This window comes from Gasterosteus aculeatus, chromosome 20, assembly GCF_964276395.1.
Source record: "Gasterosteus aculeatus chromosome 20, fGasAcu3.hap1.1, whole genome shotgun sequence".
Classification (NCBI taxonomy): Eukaryota; Metazoa; Chordata; class Actinopteri; order Perciformes; family Gasterosteidae; genus Gasterosteus; species Gasterosteus aculeatus.
In genome coordinates this window covers 17,396,907-17,413,441 of record NC_135707.1, presented here as the reverse complement: position 1 = coordinate 17,413,441, position 16,535 = coordinate 17,396,907, and the positions used below count along the sequence as shown (strand labels likewise).

Genomic DNA, 16,535 nt, shown 5'->3' with positions numbered 1-16,535 from the left:
ATCTGTGCCGTCCTTCTAAAACACTTTCCTTTCAACAATGAATTGAAAGTACCATTATGAAGAACTAATATATCCAACAAAAACCCTGGTTTTTTGAACGCGCCGCCACTCACCGCTGTGTGAGGTGCTCAGGTGCATTTCCAGCGCCCTGGCCCCCGAGAAGCTCTTGTTGCACTGCGGGAAGGGACACATGCTGGCCGTCTGATGGGGCCCGTTGTCGCTGTCCTCCACCACCGTCTCTGGCTCCCTCTGCCGCCCGCTGCAGTAGTACATGAGATGGGCCTGCAGGTTCCTCTCGCTGCGAAACCAGATTCCACACGCCTTGCAAGGGAAGATGTCCTCTGGAGGGACACGGGAAAGGGGACAAAGGGGACACGATATCAGGGTATGTCCAGCACTTCCATATTCATGCCCAAAGATAAAGAGCTTTGGCACAGACACGCACTCCTCCGTCACTTCCACAGCTCTGACTCTCAAAGCCGTGTTAAAAAGGCTTTTCCCACAAAATCCTGGGCTGCTGCATATCGCCGCGTTGGTACCACTCGGTTGGTGCCCTTTCTCAAGGGCAAACAAGAACACTGGACCATCTGCTTACAGAAGCCTCCCTGTCGGGCTGAACCCAGATAGCCCTCGCTAAGTAAACAAACACGCTATTTGCATGAGGCGTGTATTTTGCAATTAACACGTTCGTCGGAGCCTCGGTGTGTTTATGTGAACCCAAAACTTGAAGGTCGCCGGCTCTTATCTCCAGCGCAGAGACTCATCTGGGTTAATCTACGCCCGGCGGAGACGAGGCTCCTTGTTAAGCAGGTGACTGAGTGCAGAGAGAGAGAGAGAGAGAGAGAGAGACTCACTGTTGACGATGGCGGTGGGCAGGATGGACGCCATGGCGGCCTGCTGCGGCAGGAGCTGGATGCTGTCCAGCAGCCTGGCTGGGTACATGCCCTCGCTCAGAGACATGTGGTTCACCGCCTGCAGACGCGAGTCAAAGTCCACGGCGAACGCCACCAGCTCCTCGCCCTCCATCATGTTCTTGGTGGTGGTGCACCACAGTTGGCCACCTGGACAAAGAGAGACGGAAGAGAACATTTAAATGCTTGCTGCGAGGTGGTAGCGGGTGCTGGCGTGCGTCGTATTGCGTAACGGCGTTCGTGGTGCTGGCAGCGTTGGGGAAATGACATTCAAAAGGTTTCCACAGCAACGCGTCTTTTCCAAAATCAGTCCAGCCAGTAGCCGGGGGACTCATGAGGACGGAGAAGACAAAGTGCATCAGCAGAGGGGGATGAGAAAATGTGGTTTGGGCAAAACTGGGGGGGTGGAGCCCTTTCTGTCTTCTCCTCAGCCGGGGTAAACCGTCCAACACCGAGACAGGTCCTTCATATTATTAGATTGTTGTGTTTTGGGATTAAGCATTCCTCTGAAATCTTCTGAACGTATTCATTAAGTCAGAGAAAGGGGAAGGAAGCGGGGAGGGGAGAGAGTGAAGGTTTTAGCTTAGATAATAATTTATCTCTGCACATGACAGGCTTTTCAGCTGCACTTCATTTTCCATTGAAGAGATTAAAGTTTTTAATGTGACTATTTACAGAAATCTGGCCGGGGAGATAACAACAAACCATGATACGCTCCTGCTAAATGGCAGAATTAGGACATTGTTTCTGAGGAAAGCCGGACAATTAATTAAAGCGCCGCTGTTGGCTCTGGAAGATGTGCAAACATGACGACGGGGGTGTCAGGCTGAGAGGGGACATGTGATTTTGAGTCCCGGCCGATGTGGAATAAAGAGAATCCTGAAGAGAGGTGTGAAGACGTGCGCGCACACATGGGACGCTGATTACTCCTGTTTGAACCCCCCCGTGGAGGAAGCCAAGGTGCGCGACGACAGAGCAGAGCTTTAGGGAGCAGCACACAGCCGCCCGGACGCCACGCTGTAAACCACACCGTCTCATCGTGGAAACTGGCCCCATTATTTTAATTCCAAATTGATTATTACAGATTTAACGTTGGTGTTTTAAATGAAAACCTTCCCGGACCCTTTCTGTCTGCCGGTGAAGCGCTGGAAATTAGACCAGCACAATCGTGTCAAAGGAGTGAAATAATATTCAAATATGCTGTGTGTGTGTGTGTGTGTGTGTGTCAGCGCCTATCTGTCGGCCAATCTGCTGTGACGAGGCGACACACTTCAGGCCGCTCCACTTCATCGTTTTGATTCTGTCATACCGCACGCTGCCTGGAGAGGCCCTTTGAATTTTTATCTCCTAATTAAAATAACAAAACTCCCCTCCACAGTCCGCCCAAGTCACCATCAAGGTAGATACGGACTGCCAGCGACAATGGCGGCGAACAGATCGCAGTCACAAAAGTTTCCCGCCTCCACAAAGAGAATTATGAACGAGGCCCCGCTGACGCTCGACACAAATGATAAAGATGAGGTGGTTTTATTTTGTTGGATCAATCCAAATCAAAAGACGCCGCTCGCTTTCCCCTCAGTCCAAATGAAGCCGATTAGATGTTTTTACGGCGCTTTATTTTTACGGTTGGAAACGCACTGCGATGGCGTCCCTTCAGCCAAGAGTGCTGCGCGTCCATCTGTTGTGTGCGAGCAACGCTGGGAGTGGGTTTTCAGGACTGCGTGTGCCGGTTTCACCGAGGAATCACTGGTTACAGTCGGCCAACCAAGACCAGCGGCGAGGGTCCATGTGCTCCAGCCGCAGGACTACGCCTTAAAAATACACCTCACAGCCAATATTTCGTGAAGGAGATGAATGAAAACATCCTTCATGGCCGCTTCTCTCCGCCATCCTCATCACGGGTGATCGAAGAAACGGCGACAATGCCGTGAAGGGGTCAGGAGTTGACGAAACGACTGCCCCCCCCCCCCCCCCCCAGTGGTGAAACTGGGGGAAAGGCCGAGGGGGAAAAGTGCAGCTCGCGATTTGCACTTGTTTGCCTGCTGACTGTCGGCGGCGAGCTGCCTTTGTGCGGCGGCCAATGCAGTTGGAACGACGGCTATTGTCTGAATCCTCCTGCAGAGCACCTGATAAAAGAATAAAGAACTATGACATATTCTAAAAACAATGGAGGAATTAAAGGGAGACAATAGGCCAGCTGCCTCATTAAAACAATCAAAAAACGGCATCCTGTACGTAGTCCAGATAATTAAAAAGTCTCTCAACAGCATATCCAGCGGCTCGCCGAGGCCCTGAGACGGCGGCGCTGCTGGCTGGCTGCCCTCTGCCCCCCTGCCCCCCCCCCCTTTGATTAGCTCCATTTGAACGCACAGCTGAAGATGAACGTAGCAGCGAATTCATGAAACAAAAATTATAATGCAGACCCCCTTTCTCCTCTCCTATAAGCACTTATAAACTAATCAAATGTCTCAGGATGAATCACAGGGACTCGGGGGGGGGGGGGGGGGCTCCTCTTTGCCCAAAGCCCCGAGAGATTTCAAAGTGGAGGCATCACAGGGCATTTTTTAATTTCCTCACTTAAAATGACTTTATAAGAAAACGGATGTGTACAGTATCTGTGTATGTGGGGGAAGTCGAGGGGGGGGGGGGGGGGGGGAATAGAGCATGAGATACTTGAGCAGGAATAATTTCCCCCTGCTAACCGTGCTGCCGACCTCCGTATCTTAATGAAACCCGGGAACAAATCTCTCACGCCTCGCGCAGAAAGGGAGACAACAAAGCCGGCAAAAAATAAATAAAAATAAAAAAACAGAAGGGGCGCGGATAATTAAACTGGCCTGAAGACAGGTATTCAAAAATGTTGGTGTGTAAACAGCACGACTCTTTAATAGTTGAGCTGTAAAATGCGTAGTTAAGCAGATCAGCACTCGCCTCCCCCATCTGTCCACACACGTTGCCCCAGCAGAGGCCATTACGGCACCGGCAGACCCACCCCACAGGGAGGGGCACTAACAGTGGGGGGGGCTTCCATCGCCGTACAGGGGTCACCACGCTTTTGGCATTTTGAAGGAGCAAAAAAGTTCCACATTTACATCCAATTTCTCTTTGTTCACCTTAAAGGAGCCGAATTACCACACAAACTTTTAATTCCGCTCCTTTCAGTTGTCGTCTCCGTCTATTTTCCCCTCCTGCGCGCTCGCTGCGATCTGTAATTGCAGAGTGAGGCCAGTGGCGCCCGGAGCCACAGAGAGGGTTGTAATTAAAGACCTCGCTACTCCTCTTGTCTCCACATCAGCTCCCCAAACTCCTCCCGGTCAAACGGGAACAAGCTTCCCGCGCATATCAAGTACCTGCGTCGGAGCTGCTGTTAGCCGTCTTTATTTATTCCACTACCCGGGGATTCTGTTTGCCCCACAGACCAGTACGACAGCACGCGGCCAGGCGCCGAGCGAGGCCTCCGCCCAAATGCAGGTGAGTGTTTGGTTCCTACGCGGGTAGAACGCTCGTATCAGTGATGGCAGAGAGGGAGACGGCGAGTTGGAGCGGAACGCGATTCACCGGCTCGCTGTTATTGACGGTACACTCCACCGGAATTAGCTGACTGTACTGTTATTTCAGCAAGGCAGTGATGCGGATGGACTCCCTCCCGCCACCAGGAGGCGCTCTGCTCATGCGCTACCCGCAAGGGCACGTGCTCTGTGCGCGTGCTGGCTGTGACGACGCAGAGACGGCCGTGCGCGCGCGCAGAGAGCCACAGATCGTTTGTCTCTCGTGAGAAATGTCTTCGGAAGAGAAAAGACATTCGTCCGTATCTTTTGCTTTGAATGTGGCAACAAAATTATTGTCTCCTATTTTTATGTTTTAATACCGCTGTCTGTTGTAGATGAATTATGCCAGTGAAAGTTTATTTTTATTTCATATTCCTCAAATATTTTAAAATATTAATTTCATTATTTTTTACATTTTTAATATTTAAGACATTTCTAAATTAAAGAAGAAAAAAATGTCACGTCCCAGAGGAATAGATTTGAGTAAATATGCGTTTACAGAGCTCTGGCCTGGTGTCGCGTGACCCAAGAAGAAAAGAGACGCACGCGGATCCATCCCTCCTTCACTGCGGCGTCCGCACTCTTTTTCTGCACCGAGTGGTTTTTTGTGTGCGGATACAGCCGACAAACCGGCGCTCATCGCTGGTCTCGAGCGAATGGCACGCGGGTCAGAATCCACAAATTAAAAAAAAAAAAAAAAACGCCGCGCGTGCTCCCCGGGGAGCCGGCGCGCGCGCCGCGTTCATTCCCCACAAAGACGTTAAAAGATGCGCGCCGCCGAACAACCAGCGCACCTTCACCGGGTCTGAAGACACGCGGCGCTGCGGTGATTCAGCGAAGGCTTTGCCGGAGTAAAAGAAAAGAGAAGAAAAAGAGAATTAAAACGTTTCACTTTGAAATAAAAAAAGCAGGCGGTGTCCTGCTGGTCTCTGGAGACGCTTGTTCGACACAGTGAGAGCGACACGGCAGGAGGACGTTTGCCTGGTAATGGTGTTGTAATCATCGAGAGAGAGAGAGAGAATAGAACAACTCGAAATGTGAATTAGCAGCTATGATAGAGTGCAATGTTTCCAATTCATACAAACGTACTCAAACGTACGTACTATTTAATGGAGGACAATTTAAAACTCCAAGCAGCACCTGTTTTACTCCGATTTTTTAAACATTAACATGCTGCAAAGAAGATTTTTTTTTAAATATATATTTGACATTTCATCCAAACAAATAACGATAAACAGCCATGGAGGATCCTTCTCACTTTCTCTATTACACGTGTGAGTTCTGCACTGTCAGTCTGAGACAATAACAGCCCCAAATTGCTGCAGCACAAAGCAGCTCTCCCTCATTAGCTGCCACACACACACACACACACACACACACACACACACACACACACACACACACACACACACACACACACACACACACACACACACACACACACACACACACACACACACACACACACACACACACACACACACACACTCTGTGGGCCCCTCCCTGTTCCCCGGCCGAGAGGAGTCCACTCTGACTGGCTCCTTTTCCTGCTCCGCGCCGCTTTATTCTTTATTTGGACAGGTTCGTCCCGCTGAGCGCTCCATTAGCCGTCCCTCTCCCCGGGTAGTGCTGCCCGTGTCCCGGCTGGGGCCGGTCGACATGTGTTTACTGTCGGCCCCCGCTGCGCCGGCAGGCTGGTCCGAGGGCCCCGTCCTGACCGAGCCCTGCTAATGGGACCAGAAGACCCCATCGTGACAGGGCACCGCCGTGTCGCTGTGCCCCTCCCACCCCACCCCCACTCCCCTGCCCCTCCCTCCAGCTGCGGCCCCGTGGCCCCTGCCCCCTCTGCCCATTATGCCTCGGTGGGAGCAGGTGAACGGCGGAGGGCCAGAGCCGGTGAGCTCGGTTTGTCCTGGGAGAGCGGCGCGCCATCGCCACTCGCCTCAGTGGTTCCTCCAACATGGCTCCGGCCCCACGCCACAGCGGCCGGGCTTGCTTGCCAGTCTGTGTGTTTTTAAGTGTGTGTGTGTGTGTGTGTGTGTGTGGGTGTGGGGGTGTATGGTGGATGCCAGCCCTAATGCAAATGCGTGCCGTTTACAAAAAAGGGAGCTTCTCTCCTCTTTTGGAAAGGTCTTTTTTTGGCTTTCTGGTGCTGCCAGTTATTTTTCTCAATCTCCAGAAGGACAGACCGCCAGGGACCCGTCACCCATTTTGAAATTCAACATCATCGATCTGAGGAAGAGAATGTACGATGTGTCTTTCTCCCTTCCCTTCATTTGTGCCTTTAAAACATGCACGCTTCTCTTTCGCAAAGTGCCTCTGTGACTTATTGCCGGCGTGCTAATGTGCTCGCACACACACACACACACACACACACACACACACACACACACACCGGTGCAACATCCCAGTATGCCCTATGTCTCGGCACCCCTGTAATTCTACATATTGCTTAAAGTATGCGCTAATTAAATGTTCGGTGGGTTTGCGAGGGGAATAAATAATCGGCAGCTAAAAGGCCTAATTGCGTTTGTCACATTGTGTCCCGGTGGCTGGTGCGTCGGGAGCACAGCCGCTGCCCTTGCTCATTGCCATTCTGTCGTCCTGGCAAGCCCCCGCGCTGCCCCAGGTATCGCCGCACGGCCATCTGGAGCCGACATCTGTCTCTCTATTGATCACAAGGGTTTAGCACTTGATCAAACAGACTGCGACAGGAAATTGCTCTTTTCCCCACAGAAAAGGCCAATCGCCTGCGTGAGGGTAATAGAGTGGAACTGAGTTGCAGCGCCGGCGCGGTGCGGCAGGCGGGCGGGCGCAGGGCAGCCAGGGAGCCAGGCGTGCTGCGGCAGGGGAGGCGGCCCCCGGGATGGCACCGGAGTCCGCCGCCATGTTACCAAACGCCGTGTCCCCAGCCGCGCCGCTGCAGCGGCACGTGTGTCACCGAGGTCACGTATGACAGTTTACGGTCATCCGGCTTGCCACTGCGAGCGCATTGCTGTCACTTCTGGTTAAAACGCCCCCCCCCTCCTCAGAAAACAAGAGCAGGATATATCTTTCAAGTCACTCAGGTGAACGTCTAACGGAACAGCTGTCCCGACCGTTTGGAAATCAAAGCTGGATGCCGGTGAAATATGCCGCACGATAAGGCCGCCAGATGGTGGGGAAATGTATGTATTTCTCCTGAAAAATAAAGACACGAGGCCTTTCTGTCGGTCTTCACCATAATTAAAACAAACCGCAGGTGGAATTCTAGTCTGTAAAAAAACCCGTAGGAAGATAAATGTGTATTGAGAGCTCCCAGGTTCATCCATAGAGGGGGTCTCCCTCTCTTCCCTCGCTGGTTTCCCTCGCTGAGTTCAGCACGCCGTTAGCGCCTGAGGGGAAGCGCCGCTGAACGCGCGCTACAGCGATCCGCCCCGCCCGGGCGTGCTTTCCAGGCACTCGCTGGTAACACCATGTTTAGCGAGTATGGACAATTTCATACCGAAGGTGACATTTTATTCGGCATTGTTGCAGGAAAAAATAAAAATGTAATTGTTCCTGCAGAGAGCGAGATATGTTTTCCCCTTGCCTACAGTGCCGGGGTTGTCCTCTGGAATATGATGCAAATTTTTTTGGATTGCAGAAACTAATTCCTCCCCTGCACCCCTTTACACCACCCAACCCCCCCTTTCCCCCCCCCCACCTCAATCCTCTGCCAGCCTCCGTCCTCCCCAGACGAGAGGATTCTGATTAATCGTGTGACCGCCCCTCCGCTTTGCATTTTACACAATCTCGCGGCGCCACGGTGAGATGTGTGAGGTGTTTCGCCACTTTTGGCAAGCAGAAAAGACGTAGCCCAAGGAAGAACAAGTCGAAAGTATGAGGGTGGGAAGGGGTGGGTGGAGGAGGAAAAAAAAATATGACCAGGGGACGTGATAAAAAATTATCAGCCAGTGTGTTTTCCTGTTTGGTTTTAATCTACATTTAATTAAATTCTTATCTGCTGTGTGCTTATGGCTGCATTTGAATGGCGAGGCTGCATTCATTATGAATGGTAAAATTGAACTCAGTACATTGTGTGTGGCCCAATAAAGAAACACGGCTCTCGCTGCGGTGCATGCGCAGGCTCCGGCAGACATGCGGGAAGAAAACGGGGGAAAAAAAAAAAAAGCCACCCGACAACAAGTCAATTAAGATGGGTCTTTAAATTACGGCGGTATCAAAACAAGGGGTGGGACCGTGCTCCATAATGGAATCCTGACAGGGGAGGGAGGGCGCGCTCCGCTCCCGTTAATATACATCCCATCCGATGCAGCCAATTGGGTCGGCCTGTTTATAGGACGCGTACAGTCGATGCCCGCTAGATTTACTGGTCTGTCACGATAGTTCATAATCGAACGGCGCTGGAGAGAAGAAAAAAAAAAAAGGAGAACTCCAACGAGGTCGAATGGCAACAAGAAGAAATGGCTGCAGCCGTATGACAAGAGTCCCCTCATAAAGATCCTGCTGGTTTATCGGAATGTTCGAGGTCAACAGCAAAGGTCACTGGAGGAATATGTAGACAATATGTGTGGGAGGCTAAAGAGTTAAATCCTCAGTGGGAGAAGGGGGGGGGGGGGGTTGTAATACTATTGACTGAAGACACACAGCTTATAGCGCGGCGCAACATAAGCTAAGAACAATATCTCATAGGCAGCAGCCCGGAAAACGTCATGAAGACCCTGAGCCCGTGCTACAAAGTTGGGCCCCGGCAAAATCCCTAAATCTTCCCATTTGCTTATTCCGAACAGCGTTGGGGGGGGGGGTCGGGGAGTTGGGGGGGGGGGGGGGGGCTGTGTTTACAGAGCCGTTCTCATCTCTAGGCCCTGCTCATCCACGGCACTGACACACGGTGTCGACATGATTAGGGGGTCTGTCTTTGCATAGGGCTGCACATTGGTGTGTGTGACTGCGTGTGTGTGGGCGGGCGGGGAGGGAGGTGGGAGAGGGGGGGAGAGGAAGGGAGGGAGGGGGGGACGGCGACCGGCAGATGAATGACTTTGGTGCATCGTGGAGGGATCGCAGCAGATAATCGCTCGCGACGGCTGCGCCTGAGCTCTCGGATCTGCTCTTTTAAAATAATGTTTCAGAGTCGAGTCTCTCCAATTCCTCGTCTTCGTCTTCTTCTTCCTCGTAGGTCAACTCCCACATTTTATGTTCACTGTTTAAAATGTTAACGCAACACGAGCAGCGGAGTGGGAGCAAATATGTCCGGTGGAAGTCTGGAGTGGAAATGTCATTGCGATGGGGAGGAGGAGGAGGAGGAGAAAGTGGAGGAGGGGTGTGTGTGTGTGTGTGGGGGGGGGGTTGAGATTAGCTGAAGCCGGGGAGACCAAACTCCTCTCTGTTCGTGTGGCTTCCTCTCCTCCTCACAAACTTTAGGACTGTCGGGGGTTTGACCTTGGCAGGCGGGTTCCTGCGTCGAGCGCGGAGGGACGGGTCGGTGGGAGGGGCCTAAGGAATCTGACCTCTCGCTGACGTCACCCAAAGGCGTTCCGCCCAAACGGCGGACAAACATTTGACCAGAGTGCGTGTGCGAGCGCCGGCTACATAAATTCCAATATCATAAATACCGCTATCACCCAAACCGAGGAGCCATAAAGCAGCGCTGCCCGTGTCTGGGACTATAAACCTCTGGCGTTACTCATAGGGGAACGAACCCCACGTGCACGATTTACTGCACAAGACCCCCCCCCCCCCCCCTTTGTTTATCTTTTAAATTAGCCCACTTTATCACCCTCCCGCATAAGCAAATCGCATGCAATGTGTGTTGTTTTAACATTTGATATGCCGTCCAGGAGATTCATTTCTCCCCCCACCAATTCAATTGTCTCCTCAGCATCCCGCTGCCATAGGCCCCATCAGGCCCCATCACCTGTTCGTTATCACCGGCCGTCCTGTTCGGGGGCTCTTGAAGCCGTGCCATGGCGCCGACTCCCAGCTAACAGCAGGTCTCTGAACTTCTCACGCTTGATGGCGGAGGCTGGGAAATCGGGCGAACAACTAATTAACATCATAAAGAGCGTTTTAAATGGACGGACGACACCTGCAACCTTCATTTGCACACGCCAACGCAATATTACCTGTGGGGTTTTTCCCCCCCTCTTCTTTTTTTTATTTTTGCAGATAACACGTGAATTTTTTCACACCTTTTTAGAACATTGTTTTTCCTTCTTCTCCTCCTCGTGGCTTTAGAATGAGCACACTAGTGTGTACAGTAAAAAGAAAAGAAAGCCACCGGGCCAAAACAGTGGTTGTCAAAACAGAAGCGCTGGCAGAAGAGAAAAAACGCTCCACGCTGTGCCTCAAGTAACACAGTGCGTTTGTAATTTTCTTTTTGAATATAAAATACTTGCAGGCGGCAGTCAGACATGGACCTCCAGTTACTGGTCCGAGTAACAACGTGGCGCCCGTCAGTCGGAGACACTTTGCTGGCTGGCTGAGCTAAGCTGGTTTAGACTGACGAGTCCTCAACGGCGGCAGCCTCAGCCTCCACCTGGCAGGCCTGGGGGGGCCTCGGACGCTGCCGCCGCAGATGACCACGGCACAGTATCCACCCCCGCCCCCCCCCCCCCCTCTCTCACTGGCTCCCCTTGTTAAAAAAAAGGGATTGAAACAGCAGCTAACTTCCACAGGACGGTAATGCACCCGCACCTCATTACAGGGCCACATTACGGACTACAGCGGTAATGCGGCTTTAATCTTCGCCAAATCGTTCTAAATGTCAAGCCGGGGCCAGGGACCCCCGGCCCGCTGCGCTGATGGCTTAGCCGCCCCCCACCCCCCCCTCTCCCACGCATCGGCTTTAGCCAGAGAATATTACCCTCACTGCCAGATCCCCAGAAACTTTCAACCCTTTTGTTTCCAACATCCAATGCGTTATTAACATACGGCTTTGAAATCCCCCCAAAAAACATGCACAAAAAAAGGCCCCAAACAGTCGATACCCCCCCCCCCCCCACCACCTTCCCCCTTCTCCCCTAATGAGACGCGACATCCGCGGCTCTCCACCGAAAGGATCCAGCCTCTGCGTGATGGAGAGAGGGGGGGGGGGGCGAGGCTGTTTATTAATAATGAATTTGGGTTGTTTGCGTGTGCGAGCGTTATCAGCGCGCACACAATCCCACCAATAGTTTGCCCTGATGGGGTAGTCGGGCTCCTCATTAGCAGAACATATTTAATCCAGAAGTTTCTTATCAAATGTCACACCTGCATCTCCAAATGGCATTTTCACATTCATTCGCCTGTATTTGGGAGATGAGGCTCCAAGGTGCTTTGCAGAGATTAAGGCGGAGGGAGAGAGCGCGAGCTTATTTTATCATTTAGCGGGTCTGGAAGGAATCCAAGGAGTTTTTGTCTTGTTGTTGTAATTAGAAAGCCTTTTAAGTGATAACGCCTGCATAGGAATATGAATATGTAGCGATCAGGCCTGCCCCCCCCCCCCCCCCCCTCCACACACACACACCCTCTCACCCCCCCCCCCCCTCATCTCCTTTCTCCCTCTTTCTCTTGGCTTTTTTTTTTTTTAATTGTTGAATGCTGAGTTTTTGTTCTGTGTGCGGCAAGGATTAACTCAGACGCTTCAGAAGTTTAATGAAAGACTTGAAAGTGCGCACTTTTCCTTGTTTCCACGACTGTGACAACGTCTCCTTTTTTTAACGTTCCCACGCGTGATGACATGCGTTTGGACTTGTGTCTTTGTACCTTTCAGGATGAACTCGGCTCTACTTGACGAAGCCCCATAATGCACAGCAAAAAGAACTGTTTGCACTCAAATCAAACTGTCCTATAGAGGGCATTTCCTGATCCCTCTCCAGTGGTAGGAGGCAGTGCCCCCCCCCTGCCGCCCTCTCAGTAGTGGTATTTAGTCCCTGCGTATATCCTGCTGCTAACCACCGGGGCCAGAGATAAGTGCAAAACTGAGAAGTATTGATCCAGTAATCGTGGTTGGCGCCTCGGCTCTGACACCATAACCCTGCAGACATAATGTCATAGCCTCTTATCCTTTCCTCTTAACACAACCCGCCTATCTCCCCCCGCCTGTCACCTCTAGTAATACGCTTCTCAAAAGCTTCCCCTAAATCACAGGAATCATTGCACTTTCAGACATTATTTATTTTCCCGGGCACCTCTTAAAAGTGAAGCATGATTTACAGTTTGGTGAAAGGTGGTGCCCCCCCCCCCCCCTTACCATCACTCCCCCCCGGTGTGCGTCCCTTCCCTTCCTCCGTTTTCACCCTCTTCCCGTCAAGGTAGTTCTCCATCGTCCATTGTAAGCGCTGCTGCGTAGCACTTAGTGCGTTAGTTGTGTGTCATTGCGTCGGCTCGCAGTTTTCCCAACGTGTTCATTGTTACAGCGTCACCGCGTATCGGCGCGGTATTACAGTCAGGCATGAATGAAGTCCGATACAGCTTCATTACGCCGCTGCTTCTCAGATGTGTGATTTTTCTTTCTTTTCTCTATCGGCCACGAATCACGAGTTGGAAGCACTGGAGGCTGGCAGCAATCATTAGGGAGGGCCGAGGCATTAGAGTGCTAGTATAGAAGAACCCAACATACAGAAAGCTGTGAATGATCACACGGTTTTGATCGATGCGTTTTCAGAAAGCTGCCAAACGTTACATACAACAGCATTATATGCAAATGTTGTCTATTATCGCGGCACAGATTCTGCTGGGCAACTTCCAAGCAAGTTTTTTTTTTTTTTTTATGCACAAGGGTTTCTAATTAGCTCTCGGAGGGCTGCAGTCAGCACGGCGCTCTTCACAACAGCCGCTGGGAAGTTGAGCACTAACTTTGAGGGCTCCATATGTTGCCCAGGAGGCCTGAGAGACGGGCCCGAACCCGAGTGCTTAGCATTCGGGGCGCCGTGTTCACTCCTGAGGGACGTCCTCTTTTTTTTTTTGGTTTCATTCTTCCAGGGACAGAGAGGGAAGAGTAGCCAAAGACGTAAGTGTTGATCACTGGTGCTGCTTCTCTTTGTGCCGCCTTCATTTTAAAACAAAGGTCTGGATGCGAGAACATTATAGATCAGGAAATCAAATAGTTGTGTTCACGACATGACACACAATATGTGTGCTGTCGCTTTATAGTGCAAGCCACTTAAGTCTTAAAACAAACTGCAGTTTGAGCATCAGTCCCAACATTATTGCATAATACGTATATTGATATTGTATATAGATAATCTCCATTATTTGTATCCATAGTCGCTATACATTCTATTTATTTGACAATGCACACCACTGTTCTAACTCATTCCATGCAAGTCATTGCTTGCTAGCAAAGGGAAAATAAATAATCATCACAATAATAATCTAGGAAATAAAGTTAAAATTAATAATATATATAATATAATGTTTATAATCCAAATCCATCATCACACATCCCACATTATTAACATTAGATCCTCACAAAACAGCGAGTTATGAAGTATTATGATGAGTTCTGTTTCATAATGTGTTGTGATTGTTGTCGTTCAGTATTAATGACGAGGCTGTAATAACCTATAAGGACTATGAGCAGATTGTGCTCTTCCATGATGCGTTTTAGACACCATGGCAGCGGTAGAAATGTTAGCGATGTCCAGTCGCAGGAGCTCAGTAGCAGATTGGGACTCAGAAGGGACATCAGCAGTATCCATGTAGACTCAGCTCACCCTCATCTCCATCTTCCATTTCAAAGCTCTGATGATCTCATATCTCCTTCAAAAGCCGATTCCCGCTAAAGGAAGCCCCGGTTCTCCCTCCCTCCCTCCCTCCCTCCCTCCCGTTCTGAATTGTCTTCTCAGTATTTCCTCCCCTTCGCTCTCAATCAGCGTGCGTTCTGCTTTTGACCCCGGCGGGCGCAAAGAAGAAGGGGGAAAAAAGAGAAAACGATGATGTGCCTCATTAACCGAGACATCACACTGGCTTTTTCAACTTATTGTCTCTCGCACCTTATCCGGCCCTTCATCTTAAACTCGGAATAAATTAGAGCGATAACAATCACGCGTGTGCCATTAGTCACAAATGAAGTGGTTAACGCAAAGAGAAAAGAATAGGAGGGGACAATAAGGCTGAGATCTGATGCCGACTCATAAAAGAAGAGGCAGATTGTTGTAATAAAAAGATGGGACGTGCAGATTTGGCGGCGACGTTATTACCAAATGAGCTGGTGGCGTTCTTTTTTTATTTATTTTCTTGCCAATCCTGATGGCGGCCCCGGGAGGAGTGGCAGCGACCGGCTGCTATTTGAACAAAGACTTCCGCTTAAACAGCAGGCGCTGATGCTGCATTTACCTTCTAAGATGTATTTGCTTTTAATTTATACATTTGATTTTTAAAACAGGTTCTCTATTGAGGCATTAGAGGCCAAATGACGGTCCTGAGTAAATACAAAACGGGAGGGGTGGTCCTGATAAGAGAATGCAGTGTTTGTTCAAGTTTGCTGCTGTTGGCTGAGGAGAGACTTTAGCTCTCAGGTGAAGCTCGGCCCCTATCTCATGTTCAGCCATGGCCTCACAGCTTAACGCTGCTAATATCTGGGGGGATAACTTGTTCCAAAAAGGGATTTTCAGAGGCGAATGTTTCGGCTCGACTTGGAGAAAGAGAATGAGGACAATACCTAAACCCTAATTCGGTGCAGAGGACAATTACGGTGTAAAACCCCCCCCAAAAAACGAACGATACATCTCAGGCCGAGGTAGCATCGCTCCTTTCTGAAGAAGACAAACTGGCGGATTGAAGGTCTCTTGAATCCGGGCTGTCGCTGGGGGTTGGGGAGCTCTTGTAATTTGCAGAACCGAATCCATGGAGCGGGCATAAGGGAATAAGTTGGAAGGGGAAGAAGACAGAGAACAAACCTGGCAGGCACGTTGAGGCCATGCCAGTCCTGCCTGCGCCACGCGGTGTGGCAGGGGGGCAGTGCCAGGAAATGTGGCAAGAGGAGGAAAGATCAAACAACAAGGGCTGCAGATCTCCACCAATCTGCTCTGTATTAATGTCGGAGCCAAGGAGCAGCTGAACCAGACGTGATCCACAATGTGTGACAGCGTGCGTGCGTGTGCGCGCCGATGTGACCATTTGCCGCAAACTGGGCCGCCTTCGCGATGGCCTGGTGGTACGAGAGGCGACTCAGAACTCTCAGAGTTTTGTTCCTCGGAGGACACTCTGCGCCGTGCGTCTGCGGCGTGCAGCAGGAGGCAGCGCTCGAATCTCAGGTTTCATTCGGAGGCGTTTGTGTCTCTGGATGTCAGGCACACAGTTTGGCCGTGATGGAGTGGCGGTAAACACGACGCCTGTTTTTCCAGACACGCCTCCCGGCTCCAGTGGGCCGCCGCGCACGTGAGGGGCCCTCAACCCGCTCCAAAAACTTGTTCTGTATAGCCGCAATAAAGCAAGCAGACGGCAAATGAGCTCCACGCTGCCATCGCTCCCTCCCGGGCAGATGGCGAAATTAGACAATATGCTTTCCAAAATTACACTGCAATCACACGGCCACGTGTCTGTCTGTCCGGCCGGCCGTGCTGCATGGCAAGCGCCGACGTCTTTGCCGGGGTGTGGCGTCTGCCCGGGGCGGGGTGAGGCGCGGGTGGGGGGTGGGGGGAGGGTATGATGTGGAAGCCGGCGCCAGCCTTGTTGCTGGTGATTGATATCGTAGCCCTGCGATGGGATGTAGGGCCAGCAGGAGCATCGGCGTACGCGGGGGGGAGACGTGAGCGAGGCAGCTAGGGAATGGGCCTGTTCTATTACACTGCGTGATGAACAGCCTGCTATTTGGAGTGCATCCGCCGGAGCCAGTTTGTAGCGGCCGGGTCCTCGGAGAGGGAGAGATGTGGGAGGAGAGCAAATGTTTGAGGAGCGGACTCGGAGTCTCCCAGTGCTCTGTGTGTTTTTTCTTTTTGGTTTCTCTGAAAGGGGGGCGCGGGGTAGTGACACAGAGCATCTTATGACAATATTAGCCTCCATCCCTCTGCGTCTTTGTGAAGCGGAGGCTGATAATGGTATCTCCGACTGATACATGGCGTCTCTGCTTGGGAACTGGGAGAGTTCTGCTGTGTTTTGGGGGAAATCGCTG

The 16,535-nt window shown here is 51.3% G+C and overlaps 1 protein-coding gene across 2 annotated transcripts in view; it reads right to left on the bottom strand.

Moving 5' to 3' along the window:
- The window catches only part of zfpm2a (zinc finger protein, FOG family member 2a), a 108,037-nt gene that overhangs the window by 3,786 nt on the left and 87,716 nt on the right, over nucleotides 1–16,535 (bottom strand). For both annotated transcript variants that reach the window (XM_040165036.2, XM_040165037.2), the window contains exons 6-7: nucleotides 855–1,061; nucleotides 114–341 (exon numbers count right to left, since the gene is read on the bottom strand). In XM_040165036.2, coding sequence (XP_040020970.2) covers nucleotides 114–341; nucleotides 855–1,061 — 435 coding nt within the window. The remainder of the gene's footprint in view (nucleotides 1–113; nucleotides 342–854; nucleotides 1,062–16,535) is intronic.